The 20,882-nt window shown below is 47.7% G+C and overlaps 9 protein-coding genes across 9 annotated transcripts; 5 read left to right on the top strand and 4 right to left on the bottom strand.

The window, feature by feature from the left end:
• The first annotated feature begins 985 nt into the window (after positions 1-985).
• Positions 986-2,868, top strand: LY89DRAFT_478251 (uncharacterized protein). The gene is made up of 3 exons (XM_018207824.1): positions 986-1,191; positions 1,244-1,812; positions 1,861-2,868. Exons 1-3 carry the CDS (start codon positions 1,102-1,104, stop codon positions 2,435-2,437), a joined length of 1,236 nt encoding a protein of 411 aa, XP_018073481.1. The 5' UTR covers positions 986-1,101; the 3' UTR covers positions 2,438-2,868.
• A 157-nt stretch (positions 2,869-3,025) lies between these two features.
• Positions 3,026-4,631, top strand: LY89DRAFT_683060 (uncharacterized protein; the record flags this gene model as incomplete). The annotated part of the gene is made up of 3 exons (XM_018214625.1): positions 3,026-3,638; positions 3,755-4,190; positions 4,243-4,631. Coding segments are annotated over exons 1-3 (868 nt in total), but the record flags the coding sequence as incomplete, so codon positions are not given.
• A 3,945-nt stretch (positions 4,632-8,576) lies between these two features.
• Positions 8,577-10,138, bottom strand: LY89DRAFT_706012 (uncharacterized protein). Its single transcript, XM_018217492.1, has 3 exons — positions 9,527-10,138; positions 9,066-9,477; positions 8,577-9,018 (listed from the first exon to the last, which is right to left on the bottom strand). The coding sequence occupies exons 1-3, from the start codon at positions 9,829-9,831 to the stop codon at positions 8,956-8,958; spliced, it is 780 nt and encodes a 259-aa protein (XP_018073479.1). The 5' UTR covers positions 9,832-10,138; the 3' UTR covers positions 8,577-8,955.
• LY89DRAFT_706011 (putative cystathionine beta-synthase) lies at positions 10,123-12,240 on the top strand. Its single transcript, XM_018217491.1, has 2 exons — positions 10,123-10,623; positions 10,671-12,240. The coding sequence occupies exons 1-2, from the start codon at positions 10,364-10,366 to the stop codon at positions 12,022-12,024; spliced, it is 1,614 nt and encodes a 537-aa protein (XP_018073478.1). The 5' UTR covers positions 10,123-10,363; the 3' UTR covers positions 12,025-12,240.
• Positions 12,241-12,812: 572 nt separating this feature from the next.
• LY89DRAFT_642020 (P-loop containing nucleoside triphosphate hydrolase protein) lies at positions 12,813-13,732 on the bottom strand (the record flags this gene model as incomplete). Its single annotated transcript, XM_018211738.1, has 2 exons — positions 12,813-13,484; positions 13,538-13,732. The coding sequence occupies 2 exons, from the start codon at positions 13,730-13,732 to the stop codon at positions 12,813-12,815; spliced, it is 867 nt and encodes a 288-aa protein (XP_018073477.1).
• Positions 13,733-13,790: 58 nt separating this feature from the next.
• Positions 13,791-16,585, top strand: LY89DRAFT_642017 (ankyrin). Its single transcript, XM_018211737.1, has 6 exons — positions 13,791-14,309; positions 14,363-15,172; positions 15,219-15,291; positions 15,339-15,603; positions 15,651-15,763; positions 15,815-16,585. Exons 1-6 carry the CDS (start codon positions 14,049-14,051, stop codon positions 16,498-16,500), a joined length of 2,208 nt encoding a protein of 735 aa, XP_018073476.1. The 5' UTR covers positions 13,791-14,048; the 3' UTR covers positions 16,501-16,585.
• A 1,379-nt stretch (positions 16,586-17,964) lies between these two features.
• On the top strand, positions 17,965-18,898 carry LY89DRAFT_477765 (putative ATP synthase subunit 9, mitochondrial). Its single transcript, XM_018207821.1, has 2 exons — positions 17,965-18,216; positions 18,368-18,898. The coding sequence occupies exons 1-2, from the start codon at positions 18,096-18,098 to the stop codon at positions 18,724-18,726; spliced, it is 480 nt and encodes a 159-aa protein (XP_018073475.1). The 5' UTR covers positions 17,965-18,095; the 3' UTR covers positions 18,727-18,898.
• Positions 18,899-19,256: 358 nt separating this feature from the next.
• Positions 19,257-19,958, bottom strand: LY89DRAFT_477772 (uncharacterized protein). Its single transcript, XM_018207823.1, has one exon. It carries the CDS (start codon positions 19,823-19,825, stop codon positions 19,409-19,411), a length of 417 nt encoding a protein of 138 aa, XP_018073474.1. The 5' UTR covers positions 19,826-19,958; the 3' UTR covers positions 19,257-19,408.
• Positions 19,959-20,545, bottom strand: LY89DRAFT_477771 (uncharacterized protein). Its single transcript, XM_018207822.1, has one exon. It carries the CDS (start codon positions 20,405-20,407, stop codon positions 20,093-20,095), a length of 315 nt encoding a protein of 104 aa, XP_018073473.1. The 5' UTR covers positions 20,408-20,545; the 3' UTR covers positions 19,959-20,092.
• Positions 20,546-20,882: the final 337 nt, after the last annotated feature.

Below are 20,882 nucleotides of genomic sequence, written 5' to 3'. Positions count from 1 at the left end.
CTGATTCCTGAAGACTCGACAGGCCAGGTGACGGGAGTGGCGGCGCTTTGAACTCGAGACTTGCCTTGATTGGGACCACATGGGAAATCAAAGTTGCCCTCTTCGGGGGAGATATCGTTTGAGGTTTCGTCATCGCGAAGCAGCAGCTGTTGGACTTGGGACGGTTGAGCTCATCTTCATGCCGAAGAAGACTTTGGGCTGCCGGTGAGAGAGCAATTAATGCAACGAGATATTGGAAACAAGCTCAACAACGTCCACAGCCACATTGTTGGTATTTGGTACTGTATTCTCTGCGAGCATTGATGGGGCTCTCATAAGCTTAAAATATAATTGTGGTGAAATCGGCACCCGAACATCAAACGACCACTAACCGCTTCGGGCCACGTTTTGTCTGTCGTCGTCGTCAGCTATCTCGTCTTAGCTTGAGGCTGGGGTAGTGCATCCAATCATATCGCGCTCAACGCTCAGACGAACTGGATACTCCTTGTCGACGTCCCCTTGAGATGACGATGGCATTGGCCCATACAGTACAATATTCGTGAATAAGGACTGGAGAAAGAAAGCGTCTTGGCAATGGATCCCATCCATCTAAGAATAATTGCGGATCACCGCCCAGCCAAGAATGCCAAGACAGCTCAAGGCAAAGCTGGATATTATCAGGTCGCCTTGGCCCTCGTTGCTGCTTTCTTTACGTACCGCTTTGCTTCGGGGCCTTTTTCCTGGATATACTTCTCCTCTTCTCTTTTGCCTCATTCTCTATCGGTGGCTGCTTCTTCGACGACCATTTCGTGAGGCTCGACTTTGCAAGTTCCAAACGTCCATTCCTCGGTCGTGCTTGCCCTGCGTCGCGGTCACGTCTCCCATCTGAACTCTTCCACACGACGTCAGCCTAGCAGACTTTGCCACGTTTAATCCTCGTCACTCATTACGAGGTTCTTCTACTTCTTCAAAAACAATATCTCAGGAAACCATAGCCAGGCTTCTTATTCTTTCCGTGGGACCCGGCGCATTCTTAGACCAAGACCGCATCATTAGTTAGGGCCTAGCCAACAATAAAGGAACATTTGCTTTGCCCACGAACATCGAAAACTTCAAACCAACATGGATTCTCTTAACATCACAATCCCGTACGAGGAACCAGAATGGAACTCTGCTCCAGCTTGGAGACTCCCGGGATGGGCGGAACCAGTTGTAAGTCGTGAATAACTTGCATACGATAACCAAAACTAACAGGAACGCGCAGATGGTCGCAAGCATACTAATCGGCTCAATGCTGATAACAAGAAGACATGGCTATAAGCTTTTTGGACGAAGGAGAAGGTCCCAAGGGCTACTGGACGACGATATAGACTCAGCCCGGTCATCCGACGACCTCCTCTCAAGGGACTACATGATCGCAGGAGACGACGTGAGCGAAGATTCCATGTCTACGATGAAGTATCCACCAAAGAAACGATCATGTTGCGGAACGATTCTTTACACGCCAAACTCCTCCCGATTTGCGGATCACCTCCACAGCAGGATCATGCAGAAATTCCCGTTTTTGATGGAGATGTTTTATTGGATCATCACTTACGCATTCTACCGGTGTACGAGCTTGACTGCACAAGCTATATTTTCGAAAACTGGGATCTGGGATGTGGCACAGGATCATGGATTGGCGATTTTGGAGTTCGAGCAGTTTTCCTGGCTGAGCTTTTTGTGGCCGGTGAGGGAGCAGGAGGTGCAGCAGTGGTTCATGCATGGACACCAAACTTTCCTGACTGTCTTGAATCGCTCGTACGCCCTGATCCATATTCCTGGAACTGTTGGGTAATTTTTCCTCCTTCCCGAGATTCGAATTTTGCTGACTCGATCCAGATTCATCGCTTGGTGGTACTATGTTGCTCCGTCATTCAACACGTTCGCCATTGTCCGAAGAACGATGACCCTAACGAACCTCATCGCCTTTTCTATCTTCATTCTCTACCCTTGCATGCCACCACGCCTTCTCCCAAGAGAGTACGGATTCCTCGACAGTGTAGGGCACAACAAGGCGGAAAGTGTCTGGATGAGTGGGAAATATGTCAACTCCTTAGCGGCCATGCCTTCCATGCATTTCGGATATTCCTTCTGTATCGGCTGCACCATGTTCTACCACTCCGGCCTTTTCCGCAAAACTCTTGAACCAGGAGAATCTCGTAAATCCAAGCCATGGCAACTGTTCTACGCCCTGTTCGCCATTGCCTATCCCTGCTGGATCCTTATAACGATTGTAGCGACAGCGAACCACTACTACCTGGACGCCTGTATTGCATTCTTCGTGGCCATCATTGCGTTTATGTGTAACAGGATCTTTCTGGTATTTTTGCCATTGGAGGATCTCCTACTCTGGTGTTTGAGGATCGAGAAGCCAATTCCTACTACTGGCGATAGAGCAAGGAGAAGCGGTCGATGAGCTGTCCAAATGGGTAAAAATGCATGGGGTATGGCGTTCTCATTGTGGAGTTCCAAGTCTGATTCGATGGCGGGAGGTTTATTTTCGACGTATTGTATTTGATACCATTGCATGCTCGGCGTAGCAAGATAGCACGGCCAACGGCCAATTGGAGTTCTCCTTTTGTATATTCTTGTTCGAGAGGTTTCTGCGGAGTGTAGAGAAGAGGAAAAGATCGAAGATTGATCAATGGATGAGCTACATGGCTCTTGATCTCACGTCACTCCTTCACTCCCAGCGCGAATAGTGAACAGACACAAGAATGGGGATTTATTAAAACGAAACGGGAGAAACAAGATATATAAGAGAAGAGAGACGTCGTTCAACTTAACTTTTGAGCCTCAGCCACAATGTAAATGTCGCTGCCTGCTCCCGTATCCATTTGTCAAATTTATCACTTGGCGGAGTAAAACTACGCCGTTCGTGTGGGTGATTCAGTACGTCAATAATGACCTGGGTATGGGGTGTGTGATTGTGGCCTTGCGATTTCGCAAGGCCGCAACAAGCTTACAGTAAATTCAGAAGGCTGAAAGCTCTCCAGAGCTTCAACCCCGCGCACTTCTTTTCTCTTATCACTCCTTCAATTGTCCTCAAACTTATTCAAGAAGCATCGTTTTGATTCCAGACACTCGTTAATGCAACTCCCGCGATCAAAGCATTATTTACTGAAAGCGAATTGACATTTCTGCTGCGCTCGTCTTTGTTGATTTAACAACATAGAAATCCAAGCTCTCCCCAGCCACCGCACTTTTCTCGAATTGACCTTCAATTGATCCAATTCCCCATCGAAATCTCTCTCCAAGCAAGCCCGACCGACCGCACAATGGCCGAGTCACCCGCCAACTACGACGACCTGATCCCGGACGACGACGCCGGCGACGTGGAGATGGGCACCGAAGCCGTAGTCGAGATTGAAAGCTCCGTAGCTCCATCTACCGGCCTCGTCGACGAAGAGGGAAATGGGCTGCCGTTTGAGGAAGAGGGTACGATGGATGAGGCTCGGCCGGCGAGAGTTACCTACATTGATTACTTGAAGAGTCCGGTTATTGGGTTATTGGTGGGACAAGGGGATGAGCAGGCGCTTTTAATGGCGCATCAAATGTTGTTGGAGAGTAGTCCGTGGTTTAAGGATGCGTGCTCGAAGTTCAGTGATGAGGTTTCGGTTTGTGGTCCTTTTCCTACTTTTCTATTTCTCTCTCTGCGGCAGAGCGAGGTTTGGTGCTGGAGTTCTGATAGTTAAGAGATAATTGGAGGCTAATTGGAACTTTTGAATAATAGGAGCGCAGAATTGACCTCATAGACGAAGACCTTGATGCCGTAGGATGCTTCCTCGAATTCCTCTACACCGGCGACTACTTCCCGCGCAAAATCGCCGGCACTAAAGACCTCGAACGCGACCCCGCCACGCCCACCGTCGACGAGACCGGCGACCAGCTCCTCAAACACGCTCGAGTCTATACGCTGGCGGAAACGCTCACTCTACCCACCTTGAAGAACTTGGCGAGCTCGAAGATCCATTGCGTGAACTCGACGGCTAAGGGCGAGATTGCGTACGCTAGATACGTGTATGCACATACGCACAAGGACGATACGGCGATCAGGGCTCCCGTGGCTAATTTCTGGGCGACGAGATCGCATACTCTTAGGTCGGAGGCCGAGGTTGAGTTTAGACAGATGTGTCTGGAGTTTCCGCAATTCGCTTATGATGTGCTTAGTGAGTTCCTCTTCTTATGTACGGTGCTAAGAGTTTTGTTAATGTGGTACAGCGCGTGTCCTGGACGAGAAACTCAAGCGCGAAAAGCAGGAGAAGATGCATCCCACACCAGGCAGTTCGCGAAAGCGTCCTCGTGGAAGTGTAGTCTAGATCTCTTGTAAATACCCGCACTTTCAGTTGTCAAAATCTCAGGAGTCTAGATGGTGGTATACTTTGTTATTTACTTGGCGGTGCTTTACCTTTTTCTTCCAGTTGCTGGAACGCGTAAATCTGTGTACCACCTCAATCGAAAGGAAATATAATGGAATGGGAGGAAGGAATATATTGCTTAAAGAGCTAGGGATGGGGAGATGTATGATCAGATGGATAAAAGCAAGATCGCTATTGTATACTAGAAGCTCATTCTTACATTGCATCAACCAATTAAGTGTGTTCGCCAATGGCATACTTCCCAGTTCTGTATACGTTTGTGGATTATATGTGCGTACAAGTACTGTAGCCTCTTCATGGGTTTTCGTATCTCCAAGGCACTGCTCTTCTCCCTTTGAGAATCAAAGACGAAGCTTCTATTCGTCGGTTATTAAAAGCTTTAAGCTTGTGGCCGACTCGCGGTTATGTCTAAACAAATCGGCCTAACTTTGGTTTAGCCGACGAGTAGACATTGAATGATTTGCAGTTGCGTCATTGGAAGAGAAGTCGTTGGCTTCTGGAAACATAGTAAATTATAGAATCCTAGCAATTCCTCACAGTCTTCAAGAGTTGAGTATTAACCTCAGGAATCTTCAGCACAAGTACGACCAATTTGACCACGAGAAAGTCTCTAGTCCCTCGCTTATTACTAAAAAGGAGATCCGCCAAAAAGCATCCTCTCCCTCCAAACAGCTCTCTCCCAAGAAACAGTAATCGCTGACTCCTCCCACCTTACCAAACACGCCCCTCCCATCCCTCATACACCAACACGCCGCAAAACTCCATCACCAATCTATTCTCAGCCACCCAACATCGCGGGGCAACGCTCCAATCCCTCACCCTCGTATCGCTTTCGCTCATCCGTATTGCGCACCAATCACCATCCCGCCTTCGCAACATGGCAAAGTCTCAACATGCGGCTTGAGTACGCGTCTCCCACTCGCTCGCGAGGGAGGAGAACGTTGGTTTTTTCTGTCTGTCGACTTACAATGACGGAATAGGGAAATGCTCAATCTCTGTCTGTTCTGTTCCATGGCGAGCGAGTACGGTCACAAGTGGGGCAAGGTGCGAGAGCATGAGTAACGAAAGCCCAGATTCCGGGTTGGTATCCAATTCCATCCTCGCCCTCGTGAAAGGTTGGTTTTACAGACCTGCAACAAACGCTTCTCTACATCCAATCTTGTTTCTTTCTTTCTTTCTTTCTACTAGTGGAGTCTCCGTATTACCCTCCAATTCCATGCTCGCCCTCGTGAAAGGTTGGTTTTGTAGACCTGCAACAAAAGAGCTGGATGGCGTATTGAATATCCAATTCCAGCCTCGCGTTCGGGTTCTGTTGGTTTTTGTGTCGACTTGCAACGAAAAAGTGTGCTACCTGCCGGCCGGCAGAGAATAGATAGTGTATTCATGTCCAATTCCAGTCTCGCGTTCGGGAACTGTTGGTTTTGTAGACTTGCAACAAAAGTCCGGTTTTCTTCTTTCTTTCTTGTTTATATGGAACTTCTAGCTAGCCTCGTGTTCGGGAGAACAGGGGATGGGTGACGGGTATTGGACGGGCAAATCTGTATTCTGCATCGGCATCCAGTTTGGTGCTCGCTCTCGCGATTGTCGGTTTGTCGACTTGCAACAAAGGTGTTGAGGATACTGTACAGTACCGGGTTCCTTTATTTGTCTGCCGGCATGTTGTGGGAGAAGGACGGACGGGGAGGGAAGAATGCGAGCAGCAGAGCCGTAAACGACGTCCATTTCGAGTCTCGCTTTCGCTTTTGGCAAAGGTCGACTTGCAACAAAAATGAAATACGGGTGAGCTTTGGGGGTGAGTGCTCACGCATGCGAGGTGTGATGATGTAGGGTGATGAATAAGGAGAGAATGCGAGATTTGAAATCGTGGGTGGATGCAATCCGAGGATGTGGTGTGCTAGGAATAGAATACGATTACCGACAGGAGGATTGACGGGCAGATGTGTCAGACCTTTAAATGTTGAGGGGCTCAGAGTGTCGTGTTTTCTGGATCCCAGTAATCAAGTTTCTGTTGCAAAACAGGTGTCTAGTCTGGGGCCATTCTCGAATACTAGAAACAGTTGACCCTTACTTAGCCGGATATGGGCTTCTTCACTATCTTTCCATCAGTCTGGTTGTGGGACCTTCTATGATTACTCTTGTGTCTTCCAGGAATGTACCATCTGGCTTCCGCTTGTATAATGAAGGTCTGTCAGCAGAGATTATCAACAAACATGTACATGTTGCAATAATACCATATACTCCGATTAATTCATCGTACCTCTCGTGCTATAATCCTCCTCCGCTTCAACAAAACGCATCAAATTTTCTAACCAATAAAAAAAAATAGCCAGCTTTTCCAAGGTGAAGCTAGGAAAGCGTAAAACGTGAATATCAGCTTTGATTCTGGTACCATCATACATGTCATCGTGCTTAGGCATAAGCTCCCTTGTATCTCGCTGAATCCACGAGGAACAACTTCAGCCTAGATACTGTCGTGAAACCATCATCATGCTGAGGTCGGATTCACGCTCCATATCTCGCCGAGCACAGAGCTCAAGTCTAGGGCTGCAGGTAAGGACGGCGGAGAGGCGCCTCTTGAAAGAACAAAACCCCTACAACTTCGAGCATCGAATTGTGCCTTTTGCAAGCATACAAATAAGACTACGAACTGGACCTTTTGTGGAGCCACCTCGAGCAAGGCATGCGAACGCTACCCAATAACTCTTTAGGTTATCCAAAAACGTGCTCGAAAGTGGCCTTTTAACTATGCCTTGATATTTCTTCCAGAATTTCACGCAGAGTACATACGAAGCCCTTGGGTTCCTCTCCTCCACTTTCAACATCATTCATAAAGTAAGAACAATACATTCGGTGCATTGAAGCGAATCACAATAGCTTGATCGTAGTTTATATGCGAGGACGCGGCGCGAAGAAGCGGCGCATTTACAGATCTGTTCCATAGACGAGAACGAGTGGGCAGAGAAGTGATTCGCTAGACCGTGTAAGTATATCTGGAAGTCTGGATGGGAGCTGCATTTGGTGAATGGTCCTGAATGCAGATGGATTGTACCGCCGGCGGGGAAGGAGGGTGGACTTCCGGTGACACCCATTTACGCACCGAAGCCGTTCTGTGAGGGCCTAGTATCGACGAGAAGTCTACTTGTAGAATTCTCTTGCTAGATGGCTGATCAACCTTAGGCTTTGACTCGTCTCGAGGTGAGCATCTGTACTGATATTTTGAGTGAAGCAACTCTCGCAGGCCGGTGCGTCCAATTCGTGGACAACTGTGCCTCTAAGCACCGTGATGAATGCCTTGTACTAAGTGATTTTGAAGGAAGGCCCTTGATTTTCCCATGGCTTCGGAGTGCTTGGCTTCCTAGACGTTGTGGCTACTGAGCCAAAAAAAAAAGGCGAAGACGAATAGCGTTTTGATCACGAGAAGTCCGCAATTCCCACTTCCATTATTCCAACTCGAAATTTGTGTTCATATGCAGAGTATCGAATAACTTAAGACATTCTCTGGTTCTTATCTTAAAGTAACATTTAATCAATGACTCTGGTTGATTTGGAAAGTAACGATCACGTGCCTCGCACAAACCGGTCTTTCTCCAACCACATTCGGAAGCTTCAAAATCAGAATCAAAAATTTTTTTTTTTAAGATCACTATTAGTGGAATCGAACCACCCTAAGTATCAATCCAAGATTGCTCTTGGCGGCGCTGGGAATCGAACCCAGATTGACAGAGATTCATTGTGTTTTGTGCCACAATCTGACGTGCTACCATTACTATGAAAATATTAGATTTAGAGATCTGGATCCTATTGTGACTTTGAGGACTTACCACCACACCACCGTTTGGGCCTTGATTTTATGGCGCAGATATCCTTATTGAAGCATATGGCACAGGTGTTGGGGCCCCACTGGCTGCCTTTGTGGGTTGTTGACTCATTAGTAGGAAAATTTGTAGATAGCTCGCTTCTAGGTACGACCACTTAAGGTTAAGTCGACAACAAGCTCAAGAATGACAACGGAACCAATTGTGACTAGGAGAAAGCAATGAAGATGTGAAGTTCTTGATATAGAACACTTCGAAATGCTCGCTGTGCATACAAATTTTAGAGTTACATCTATATCTGCTTCACCTGTTAGAAATTGAAAGAAGTGTGATGGCATTAGACGAAATGCTATATATTATTGGGAGCAAAGCAAGTAGCTTTAATGGGCAAAGTCGCAATATCGGGAAGAGCCAGGAATCAGTAATCAAATGTGAAACTCCTAGACCCTAACATGCTGGTCCGAATTGTAAAGAGAAAGAAGTAGCTGCATACTTATACGACTACATGCAAACAAGCTTGGCAGCTCACTTCGACCAACAATCGAGACAATCCAACCACTCGGCTATAACCTTCTGATGTTGCTAAATTCATGCATGGTATAATGTTCTTCGTGTACCTTTACAAAAGGTTCAATATCCTGTTGATTCCTCCAACACCAGAACACCATTCATTCCCATTCAAAATGTACATCTCTAAGAGTCGTACGTAACCATATCTCGCTTGTGGATTATGTAGCCCCTTAATCTTTCCATCTGTTGAGGAATTTCTGCATGTCGTCGGTGGGAGATGATGCTGCAGCAGCCTACAATATGTCAGTATAAGGCAAGTAAATCGAGCTTCGAAACATACCGTGTTTGCGTGACTTGAAACACTGAATGTGTTAGCTTGAGTGAGCGTGGTTACTTGACTAGCAATTGGCAAGAAAGTGCTAGCCAAAACGACCGAAGATGTTGGCCAGAGAGGCGATGTGTTCGTGGCAGTAATAGCAGTGGGAGGAACTGGTTGCATAGGAGCGTATTTCGTGAGTCCGGTTTGCTCGTTGTACGGAGTTCCCCATGCACCTGCCGCAGCTGAAGAAGCTGCTCCATTGGAAGTTCCCGTAACATCGTTGACTGGGTCAGGACCAGTCGTGCCGACGACTGCCGCATTCGCTGCAATTACAGCTGCTGAGAAGCTGCCAGTCATACCGGTGAGTGTGAAACGGTCGGAGTATGTCCAGATAGTTCCACCCGCAGATGCCACCGATAACATTCCTAGGAAGCTGGGATACTGTCAGTACATGATGGAGACCCCGGAGGTATATCACCTACTATGCATTTGTAGTTGCTCCTCCTGTACCTAGAGGTACCGTAACGCTCACTGTGCTACCGGCGGCAATAGTCGAGGCAGCTAATTGGTATAGTTGTTGCGGAGTGGCATTCGAGCCCGAGAACAGGAACAGTGTGTACGTCGTGAGATCCGCATTCGAGGGTGCACTTCCAGAATCTTTCCAAGTGACAGTAAAAGCTGTCCCACCAGGGACAGAGGCGCCTGCAGCAGGTACTGTGAACTCGGGGTATGCGATCGCCAAGGGGGCGGATGCCACAAGGAAAAGAAGACCGCTGGAAAAACGCATGATGGTGTTGTGTGTGATCGATCTACAAAACGAGTGACTTGCGCAAAAGGGACGAAATTTGTTGCGACAATGAGAATTGGTGATGTTGGGTTTGAGTCTGGGTATTTGATGGCTAGAAACTTGAATCTGAGGCGGAGGCGTTCGTCGATGCAGGGCAGGCTTGATTAGAAGCGGCGATTGGCGCAGCTCGACAGGGGAAAATAGAACACGAGCCTAAGGTAGGTACAGATACTAAAAATGAACTTTGTGAAGAAAGAGCATCTTCTAGAACGTAATTCACAAATTCACGAACCACCATTGACTACAGTATCATAATCGCTTTTTTAACAGCAGCAATAATACATGGACGCCTCCATCCACCTGCCATGTCTTATCATCACGTGTTGCTTTCGGCTAGCATCGGACCTGAAAGATTGCTGATAACTCGCGCAATTCCGCCACAAAATACGATACTTTTTGTACAGACCCCTCGCTCGTTCATTCGAGAAGACTTTCTTCAAGAAGTTTCACTCTCTTGCAACTCAAAATCAAGATGTCAACCATTAGCAAACCAGCGGTCTTCCCAGCCATGGCACAATCGGCCACCGAGTTGATTGGCAATACCCCTCTTGTTCGTCTCAACAAGATTCCACAAAGCCTTGGGATTGAAGCCGAAATTTATGCCAAAGTTGAACTTTTCAATGCAGGTGGAAGCGTCAAAGACCGCATTGCCCTACGAATGATTGAAGAGGCTGAGAAATCTGGGAGGATAAAGCCAGGAGATACACTTATTGAGCCAACAAGTGGAAATACGTAGGTAATCATACTGAGTAAGTCTAGCAGATTCTAACAAGTCACAGCGGCATCGGTTTGGCATTAGTTGGTGCAATCAAAGGATATAAGACAATTATAACTCTGCCGGAGAAGATGTCGCCTGAGAAAGTTGCTGTACTCCGAGCACTTGGTGCAACGATTATTCGAACACCTACCCAAGCCGCTTTCGATTCACCAGAATCTCACATTGGTGTTGCTAAGCGTCTACAAAAGGAGATCCCAAATTCGCATATTCTGGATCAATATGCAAATAAAGATAATCCATTGGCTCACGAGTACGGAACTGCGGAGGAGATCTGGAAGCAGACTGGAGGAAAGATCAAGGCTATTGTGGCAGGTGCTGGTACTGGAGGAACAATTACTGGTCTAGCGAGAGGATTGAAGAAGCACAATCAAGATGTCAAGGTCATTGCGGCCGATCCATTTGGATCTATCCTCGCTTTGCCAGAAGCCCTCAACCAAGAGCATGCCAATGAGGCCTACAAAGTGGAAGGTATTGGCTATGATTTTATTCCTGACGTTCTGGACCGAGAGATTGTGGATGTGTGGTACAAGACGGACGACCGAGAATCATTCGCCTATGCCAGACGTTTGATTGCCGAAGAGGGAATACTGGTTGGTGGCAGCAGCGGCAGTGCTATTGCAGCGATGGTGAAAGGCGTGAAGGAGCTTGGTCTTGGAAAGGGTGATATTGTGGTTGTGGTCTTACCAGACAGCATCCGAAGTTATTTGAGTAAATTTGCCGACGACGACTGGTTGGCAGCAAACGATTTACTTCCGCCTACTCCACCAACGACCTCTCCACCATCTCCAATTCTCACTGCAGCTTCGGCAAAGAAGGATCCATATCACGGCGCCACTATCCGTTCTCTTAGATTGAAACCCGTCACCACCGTCCTTGCAGACACACCATGCTCAGAAGCAATTGAAACTATGCGAGAGAAAGGTTTCGATCAACTCCCAGTCCTCAAGCCAACTGGTGGAAAGCTCGTCGGTCTCGTCACTTTGGGTAATCTTCTCAGCTGGATCAGCCGTGGCCGAGCAACTGGCAAGACTCCTGTTTCAGAGGTCATGTTCGACTTCTCTTCTATCCCGGAAGTCGTCACCGACCCCAAAGACATCAGTAAGCTTACGGAAGCACCAAAAAGCAATGGTCTCGCAAATGGCTCTGAAGGCAAGGTTCAGAAGACTCCTAAGAGAAAATTTGTCCAGATTACATTGGACACTCCTCTCTCGGCACTCAGCAAGTTCTTTGAATGGAACAGTGCTGCTATTGTCACGGAGAAGGGAGGCATTGAGAGCGATGGTTTTTCGAAGCCAGTAGCTGTTGTCACGAAGGTTGATTTGTTGTCATGGATGGTCAAGCAGACCAAGATATAGACATTGGATAGATGAGATGCATTATGAGTTCACGAAAATTTGGGCGCGGAGTTCTGGTTGTGGGTAGATTCAACAACTACGTTGGTTTGGCTTGGAGTTGGTGGGATAAAGTAGAGTGTGCAAGCACGAGCATAGCAAGTGACGCCTGGTTTTTAGATCATCCTAGACAGTACAGGATCGGAATTAGAGATTTTAATGCAAATCCTTTGAACTCAGAATGGTACTGCTCTAAATTTTACATTTTCCAGTAGAGTATCGCCCCAGAGGATATGAAAAGAGTTAGATTATCTCTAAGAGTTTAACTAAAGTAACTTATACTTCAACTTTTGTTGCACATCGCTTCAATCGCTAAAAGGTGATCCGGACTTTAGCTACCAATATTCCTGGACCCTTGTTCGAGGATTTTCGAGCAGAGGGTCTCTTACTAGAGAGAATTAATTGAAAATTAGTATCTGGGAGAAGAATGTCTCAAGCACGGCCTGACTTTAGCTCAAGGTGTTGCGATTTCAAAGTTTAGGTTTAGTTAGAGTGTATGTGCTTGGGAGAATGTCCTAATGGATGATGGCACTTTGTACTTAGATAATGTCCCACTTCTCCACAAGAATTTGTCCAGCTTTTTGTCCTCATGTTCGCACGAGTCCCAGAGGATCCTGAAGCAGCAACTCTCTCACAACTACTCCACCCGAGTCAAGTCGCTGTTCTAGAAACGCCGCTCTCAAAGCCAATAGTCACCAAACACTTAAAAACAATAATTTTGGCAATTACTTTATTTCCCTACATATCAACCCTCACAACCTCTCCGCAATCCACTGCCACCATCTATCAACCTTCGGCTCCTCCCCACAAACATTACCCCCCAGAACCTCAACACTAACATCAAACTCTTCCATCTGCTTAAACCTAAACTCCTTACTCCCCATCTCCCCCAACCAATCATCATTCTCCTCCCCCTCATCCTCCATCCCGATCCCCGAATCCAACAACCCCTTACTCCTCGCCTCCCTCACCTTCGTGATCTCCGCTTCCAGGCTAGACTTCACGAGAGCAGCTGGTAACGCCGTGAAGAGATCCATCTTATTCGCCGCGATCAGGACGGGGATATCTTTTAATGCTTTTGCGGCTTTGCTGCCTGTCGATCTCTTTTGTAACATTAAGAGGATATTATGGAGATAATCTGCAGTCTGTCTTAAGCCCTCGTCACCGGCGGATAAGGTCGCTGAGTCGACTAAGAAGATCAAGCCTTTCAGGTTCTGGGGATTGGTGATAGATGATTGGGCATGGTGGCGTAATTTACCATGGCCTGGGGTGTCGATTAGGAGGAATTTCTTGTGGGTGAGAGAGGTGGGATCGTGGGTTGAGCGGTATTTGTCTGAGGAGGCGGTGGTTCCTACGGGGAGGGAGCATTCGACTGCGAGAGGGGTTTGGGATGTATGGGTCGAGGCGGGGGTTCCGCGCTCGAACTTTGTATTGTCATTTTGTGCATATTGAGGTGAGTATCAAGAGATAGCCTTACTAGTGTGAGAAGAGAAGTTTTGCCAGAGCCACTGGGACTGAGTAGGAGGATAGAAGGTAAGGTAGTGAGTCCGCTGGCTTTAAAGACTACTGTGTGTAGAAAGATAGGTATTGTCAAGGCGATTAGTATCGCAATTATGAGGCCCACTGGCGAAGGATTCATAAGGGCATGCGCCCAATCCTGTATTGTCGACATTTCTGCTGGAATTCCAGAATTGTGGTCGTGTGTCGTGTCGCAAGAAGGCTATCGAGATAAAGCGTCCAGCCGAAACTTGACCCTAGTCGGAAACTCAGCCTCGTTGACGCAGCGCAGGCAAGAAAGTCGTTGGCTGGGAAAAAGGTTCACACTCTCTCTCAGCCCTCATCTATAGATTACAAATATCACTCTTTCTCATTGATCCCCGGTATGCGTTTTTCATTGTCGCACGATACCTAACGACGATACGATTCCCCGGTATTGCTCCTTCCGTCAAATTCCCGGGTGTTGAGAAGGAGTTAAGGTTCATCGTGATATGGCTACCAAGTCTCCTGTCAACGCACCACATAACCCTCCAATGGGACCAAATGGAAAAGCGACGGCCGCGGCGCCGAAGCTGAGCGACGATGAGAATGTAGAATTGGCCAGCATGCATCAAAATGACCTGGAAGCGAACGTGGAGGTGGACATCATGCAGCTGGCACGGTTAGGAGATGTTCAGAGCATGGAGAAGTTGTTTGAAAGCGGGAAGTTCGATGCCTCGTATTGCGATCATGAAGGAATTACTCCATTACATGTATACCGTCTGATTCCGATGCTGTTGGACGTCTGCTAACCTCGGTTTTGTAGTGGGCTGCTATCAATAACCAGTATGCGATGTGTCAGTTTCTGCTGAAGGAGGGCGCGGATGTGAACAAGAAAGGAGGAGAGTCGGTCGCTACACCTGCCATGTGGGCTGCTCAGAGGTGTCATTATTATACCGTCAACTTATTACTGCAGCATGGCGCAGATCCTCTGATCATCGATGTCCAAGGGTACAACATCCTTCACCTCGCTACTTTCGAGGGCAATATATTCCTCCTGGTCCTATTGTTACATCAGGGCATCAATGTCGATGTTCCCGACAGTCACGGACATACTGCTCTCATGTGGGCGGCATATAAGGGATTTCCGACATGTGTAGACCTGTTCTTAAGATGGGGAGCGGATGTACATGCTACGGATGAGACGGGTTTCACGGCATTACATTGGGCATTGGTGAAAGGTTCCCAAGGATGTATGCAAAAGCTGTTGGAGTACGGAGCCGACAGATTTGCGGAGACATCGACCGGAAAGACGCCAGCCATAACCGCAGAGGAAATGAAGACGGAAAGGATATGGCACCGAGCGCTGAAGGAATGCGGGTATAACGAAGACGGGATGCCTCGAACTCTTGAATTTCCGATGGCCTCATATCTGATGAAGGATAAGCGGAATTTCATGACGAAATTCTTCTTCTTATGGCCGTTCTTCATTATATGGGTTATGATCATGTTGTCAAGTCATATGTTTGTGTATGCTGGCATACCACTGGCTCTTTTTGCTGGATACTCGTTACAATGGGTGGCCTACCAAGTCATGGACTATGCTCCGGCTGATATGAGACATATGCACAAAACGGTATGTTGGAAGAGTTTTAGAGATGAAATGAAGCTAATTGGAATAGCCTTGGCTAGCAGGTATCTTTGCTGGAACACTATTCTGGGTCGGTGTGAACTGGATTATGACTATTCTGCCATGTCAGTAGTATAAGCGAAAGTAAATCTCAAGTACTGACTTCAGGCAGGGACATTCTCGACCTATCCTTTCAGCAATATTGCGTTTGGGGCGGCTTACGCCCTTTGCGGATACTTTTACTTCTGCACCATGTTCTACGAACCTGGTTTCGTCCCAAAGCTGGGAGGGTTAACGCAGCAAAAGGAGATGATTGACGAGCTTTTGAGCTTGTGGAAATTCGATGATCAAAACTTTTGTGTACCTTGCATGGTACGGATGCCTTTAAGAAGCAAACATTGCAAGAGATGCAATCGTTGTGTGGCTAAGCATGATCAGTAAGTCTGGACCTTGATGATGGTGAGGTATCCTAATGACAACCCAGCCATTGCCCTTGGGTGTACAACTGTATCGGCATCAACAATCATCGCCACTTCTTCTTATACCTTGTTTGCTTGGAAGTAGGTGTCTTCATCCTCGTAAGACTGGCCATTGGCTGTCAGTGAATCTCTACCTTCGTAGCTGGACTATTTGCTAACATGAAATCAGATTTTGAAATCATTAGCAAAGATGCTGATGACTCGTGCAATCTTCTGGCCCCAGCTTTGTGTAAAGTCGTTAATGCGGATCCTTACACCTTGGTTCTCACTTTCTGGTCAACTTTGCAGTTGACATGGGTAACTATGTTGATGTTCGTCCAGCTAGTGCAGATCTCCCGAGCAATGACGACCTGGGAGAACATGAAGGGAGCACATCATGGACATGGTAGCAAAGCCTCAGAAGCCATCACATCTGCTCTCACGACAGGAACAACCTCCAGAGCAGGAGCTCAAATCGGAAGTACAGGCATGGGTCCAGATCCAGCGCTACCCCCGACTCATGCACCAGGCCATAACCACCCGCACCATAAAGCAGGGTGCTTTGCACAATGGAAGAAGATCCTCGGCGTTGACACTTTCGTCGAGACTGCTTTGGATAGCTACAAGGGCGATAAGAATCGACCTCGAGCAGCACGGAATCCTTTCTCAAACGGCTGCATCGGGAACTGCAAAGATTTCTGGTGCGATCCCGCTCCAGTATTCGGCAAGCGCGATAATGGAGCTGCAATGTTAGGAGGCCAAGTCGTGGATTATACGGCTATGTACGAGACGCCCAGACTAATGAGTGCAACGAGAAGGAGAGGAGGTGACGGCGCGGGTGCTTATGAGGCTGTTGGAAATGATGACAGTGTATGATATGATTATAACATAGCGAGCGAGCGGGCGTATGAATGACTCTGTCTATATTAATGAAGCAACGTTTATACTTTTCACATTCTCGACCTCTAGCAATAAATTTATGAACATAAACCGAGCCTCGAAACTAAGGCGTCCCGGAAGCTGAAAACAGCAATCCGGAAAGGGGCTCCAGCCACACTTCTTCTTCTTCTTCTTCTTCAGAAAAGCCAGATCTCAGACCGCAACCGAAACCCTGTCTCAGCCTTCCGACCCACTTCTTATTTCCTTTTCGTTTACGACGCACATCATCTGAATAGTGGCGTTTTACCCTTGGTGCGGACGAGATTTTTTTTTCTTTCGGGACTTCGAGTCAGGGGTTAGAGAAATAGTTGGGAGCTATGACCACCTTTTGCTGGAAAAATCCTGGTTTGAGAAGCGCTCAATAGCAGAATGTGAGCTTTGAAGAAAGAAACGAAGGGTCAATTGATACGACGCTTCTTAAGAATGCTATCGATTGAATGAATGAATAAGGCACAATTGCATAAATAAGTACAGTACAGTAAGAAAGGGGCCGATGGCACAATCAGTGCAACCCCCAAATGTGAAATAAAGGGCGTCGGGAATTGTCGGACGGCAGCATCTCGGACAGCTAATTTTTCTTAGCCTCAAATCTCGATTTCGCTTGAGGCTGATAATCCTTGGACACGTTCGTTTGTACCCATAACTTTTTCTGGACCTCGTTCCGTCATTGACTCGTGCAGGAGAAGACGACCGAATGTTTGGATGTTTGAGTTGTAGGGGAGGGAGAGAAAGAGATGTGTTTTTATGATATTTTTGGAGGGAGGGTGAGGGAGGATGAGGAGATTGAGATGGAAAGGGGAGAGCTGACTTGAGATGTGACCCCCACGCACAGCTTATGCGGTTCAGCAGCTGTCAGCATGGCAGAGCTCTAAATCAACGACTCGGTTCTCGGCCGCAGGGACCCAGCTTGCCGGGAAGGGAACGAACGAAGAAAAACAAGCAAATGAGCGCAACCAACAAGAAAAACCCTCCGTGCTAACAATCGAAAAAACCAATGTCCGTCTTCTCCCGAAGAGAAACTCAGGGGCAAGCTTCCCGGAGCTCTGTTTGCAAGTCCAGCTGCCCGTCAGGTGCCACATCCCAAAAAATGAAAAGCTCGAAATACCCACTCTCGGGATCCATTATTGACCCACCCACTCTCCCGGGATCCTTGAGCCTCAACCAACGACTCGTCTTGGGCAGGTGGATTGGATGTCTCAGACCCAATCAAAACCACCGAAGCAAAAACGGGTGCAGTTGTTCTCAGATCACCCTGAGAGCCATGATGTGAGTGAGTGAGTGAGTAAGTGAGAGAGAGAGGCCTGAGGACGGAAGCCGCATTGCTTCCTGCTGGCCGGACAAACCAAGCGAACGAAGCAGCTCGTCTCCCGCGTCGACGAAAATTTTTCCCCTTCCATCCTTTCTCTCTTGAAATTCCCAAGCTTCCAGCACACCATCCATACACACAGCTCCCCTCTCTTTTCTTCCTCTTCTCCAGACTTTTGAAGCTTCCTCCGCATCTCTCCTCTCACTCACTCACACACACATCAAAAATGTCTGCACGCATGTTCGCCCCCAAGGTGGCCTCGATGGTTGGCTCTACCTCTGCTAAGGTCGCTCGTCCTGTTGTACGAAGCAGCATCAAGGCCAATGGCGCTCAACGTGCCTTCTCTGGTATGCTGATTTCTTCAATGTCGTCCTCAATAGCTCCAATCTCAAGATATCCCACTCTTGATATCGTCCTGTGCCAATTGATTCGATTGACGCCTGTCCATTGATACTGTTGGGATATTAGCAGGAGCACAACTGACAAGCAAACTCACAGGCGTCCCATCTGCTACCCGTAGCACCGCTTTCCAAACCCTCAAACGCCAACAAGCTTCCCAAATCCTCTCCTCCACCACCCGCCAACTGATGGCCCGCAAGACTTCCCGTCCTTTCTCCTCGGAAATCGCTACCGCTATGGTCCAAGTCTCCCAGAACCTCGGTATGGGATCTGCTGCCATCGGTCTCGGTGGTGCCGGTATCGGTATCGGTATGGTCTTCGCTGCTCTCCTGACCGCTGTTGCCCGTAACCCCAGCATGCGTGGACAACTCTTCTCCTACGCCATTTTGGGTTTCGCTTTCGTTGAGGCTATTGGATTGTTCGATCTCATGGTTGCCATGATGTGCAAGTACGTGTAATTTAAAACGTCTGGAACGGACATTGTGTTAGGAGAGGGGGAGAGATGAGGATGGAATTGCATTAGATGGGTGGGAAAATAGATGAGATAAAGGATAGACTATAGAAGGCTGGCTATAGACTGTACAGTACTGTTCTAGAAGGCATATAGAGTTATGGAAGTCGGCATTTTAGCGGTCCTGTAGAAATCCAATCCGCTCTGTCAGAAACTGCAACTCTCTTACAACCTCTCCCGGTGGCTGGCTTTGTGACCAGATCCCAAGACCACTTGTCAAGTATCGTGTGATCACGTGTATGAGAGGTTTCTCTAAACTCGATCTTGAGAACCTGAGATGACCCCCACTGAATGGGGAAGTTCAGGAGAACCACTTTTGATAACATTGTCAAACAACAAAAGTATGCTCTTAGCCGAAAAAGGCAAGCCGTGAACCATTCGGACAATGCTCGGAAAAACTTGTTTTGTCTCCTTAGGCATATTCGATGGAAAACTAAAATGGAAAGAGTGCTGAAATACGGTATATCGAAAGAAACAGATTTCCTTGAGAAGTCGGGGTATCCCAGTGTCTGTCTTTGACTCGTCTCGAGGAACAATGCCACTAAGCATCACGCCTAACCCATTTTCTTCGCGTACCATTCAAAGAGAGCGTCATCGAAATCTCAATTGTAGGGGTTTCTCTCCAAGAATTAGATACGTCCGCGACCCTTCTCTGATGGAGCATTGATCAGAATGTCCGGATTCCCTCTCTGGCACACTTGTGACCTTCCTGAGAGCATCAGTTGACGTGAAGCCCACTTTGATACGGAGACGTAGCTCCAAATGTACACTCGCACTATGTGCAAGACCACCGAGGTGAGGTCGAGGGACCGTGGCGTCCGTTCTCGCGACATTTCGACTTCGGTTGTATACGAATAAATATCGTGTCCACGACAGGTTGAAAACTGCCTACGGGAAACGTGTCGAAGCTGCCTCCGAGCGTGGGCTTTCATGTAGTAGTCAATTTGCCCTTGACTCGAGGTCCAGCAGAAGTTGCGCGCCGTCTTGGCTCGTGGTAATACGTTCGGTAGCAGACAAAGTGTCGCGAATGCAATGAACTCTTTCATGATCTTGGTGAGCGTATTTTCGATGGTTCTAGCGATGAAGACCTAGCCGTCCATACTGGCGTTGTTCGCGTTGAGTAATGCACCGTAAGTCGAGGATTTACGCCATTGCTGATTTCTTGTGTCTATGATCTTCTTGCACTGCGTTATTTGGGTCTGATTGGACGTCATTTGAATTCCGGGAGAAGAAGAAAATCGCCGTCTTCGATCATGATTTTACTGTAGTCGGCACCAGGTGAGAGCTTTGGGGGAACGAAGCTGACGGCCTCTTCAGGAAAATTGGCGAAGGGAGCTTTCTTGAGATATTGGTGCTTGTATGAAGAATGGTCTGTCCATCGTCTGGATGGTTGCCGGATTTTCGTAGAGTTCAGCATGCATTTCGCTCGGAAGTCCTCTATTCTCAGTTATGCGAAGGTCTGAAATATCGTCTCGATCAGCGACCTTATTGCATTCCTCGGAATTCCAGTTGTCCATCATATCGAATTCTGTGGTCGCACCGAAGAGCAATGCCATTTGGAGTTGCGATGTCCAGATGAGAACGTGCGCGATGAGCAGACGGGTATTATGCCTCATCTTCTTTGGCATCGACAATTGTCATTTCTTTGAGAACCGGGCTTCCAACAAGGAGAATGTTTCGTCCATCGACGAACGATTTATCAACATCGATGATCGACCTGCCGTCGAAGATGAGCGATGGTAAATGCTGTGAAAGAGTCTGGCTGGGCTGGGCTGGGGAACCCCAGGTTTATAAATCAAAAGCGGGGTAAATGGGGGTTGGGGAAATGAGACTGAGCACAGAATAGATCATGGGGAGAGACAACGACAGAATGAAGCGGAATCGCAATATTTATATGCGTCGACATGTCCATTGTGTCAGGACTCGAGGACAAATATTCGAGGTTGAAGTCGCTGAATTATTTGAAAAGAGGAGAAAGAAGTTCGGGACCGCAGGCTGGGGAGGAAAGCGGAATGGGCCCGAAAAGCCACGCCACAAAAATCCGGGGCTCACTTCTCATTCGCTATCCAGAATTTCGATCGTAAGACGTGCATCGAGTTGAAA

The sequence above is a fragment of the Mollisia scopiformis genome, assembly GCF_001500285.1.
Source record: "Mollisia scopiformis unplaced genomic scaffold LY89scaffold_8, whole genome shotgun sequence".
NCBI classification, from domain to species: Eukaryota; Fungi; Ascomycota; class Leotiomycetes; order Helotiales; family Mollisiaceae; genus Mollisia; species Mollisia scopiformis.
This window is presented reverse-complemented; position numbering and strand designations above follow the sequence as displayed.

Coding starts and splice junctions, on each gene's coding strand:
- LY89DRAFT_478251 (XM_018207824.1), top strand. CDS start 1,102: ATGGATTCTCTTAACATCACAATCCCGTACGAGGAACCAGAATGGAAC. Junction 1,192..1,243: donor CGGGATGGGCGGAACCAGTT/GTAAGTCGTGAA, acceptor AGGAACGCGCAG/ATGGTCGCAAGCATACTAAT. Junction 1,813..1,860: donor CATATTCCTGGAACTGTTGG/GTAATTTTTCCT, acceptor GACTCGATCCAG/ATTCATCGCTTGGTGGTACT.
- LY89DRAFT_706012 (XM_018217492.1), bottom strand. CDS start 9,831: ATGCGTTTTTCCAGCGGTCTTCTTTTCCTTGTGGCATCCGCCCCCTTG. Junction 9,478..9,526: donor GGAGCAACTACAAATGCATA/GTAGGTGATATA, acceptor ACAGTATCCCAG/CTTCCTAGGAATGTTATCGG. Junction 9,019..9,065: donor TTTCAAGTCACGCAAACACG/GTATGTTTCGAA, acceptor GACATATTGTAG/GCTGCTGCAGCATCATCTCC.
- LY89DRAFT_706011 (XM_018217491.1), top strand. CDS start 10,364: ATGTCAACCATTAGCAAACCAGCGGTCTTCCCAGCCATGGCACAATCG. Junction 10,624..10,670: donor GAGCCAACAAGTGGAAATAC/GTAGGTAATCAT, acceptor AACAAGTCACAG/CGGCATCGGTTTGGCATTAG.
- LY89DRAFT_642017 (XM_018211737.1), top strand. CDS start 14,049: ATGGCTACCAAGTCTCCTGTCAACGCACCACATAACCCTCCAATGGGA. Junction 14,310..14,362: donor AAGGAATTACTCCATTACAT/GTATACCGTCTG, acceptor TCGGTTTTGTAG/TGGGCTGCTATCAATAACCA. Junction 15,292..15,338: donor GATTATGACTATTCTGCCAT/GTCAGTAGTATA, acceptor GACTTCAGGCAG/GGACATTCTCGACCTATCCT.
- LY89DRAFT_477765 (XM_018207821.1), top strand. CDS start 18,096: ATGTCTGCACGCATGTTCGCCCCCAAGGTGGCCTCGATGGTTGGCTCT. Junction 18,217..18,367: donor CGCTCAACGTGCCTTCTCTG/GTATGCTGATTT, acceptor GCAAACTCACAG/GCGTCCCATCTGCTACCCGT.
- LY89DRAFT_477772 (XM_018207823.1), bottom strand. CDS start 19,825: ATGAAAGAGTTCATTGCATTCGCGACACTTTGTCTGCTACCGAACGTA.
- LY89DRAFT_477771 (XM_018207822.1), bottom strand. CDS start 20,407: ATGCCAAAGAAGATGAGGCATAATACCCGTCTGCTCATCGCGCACGTT.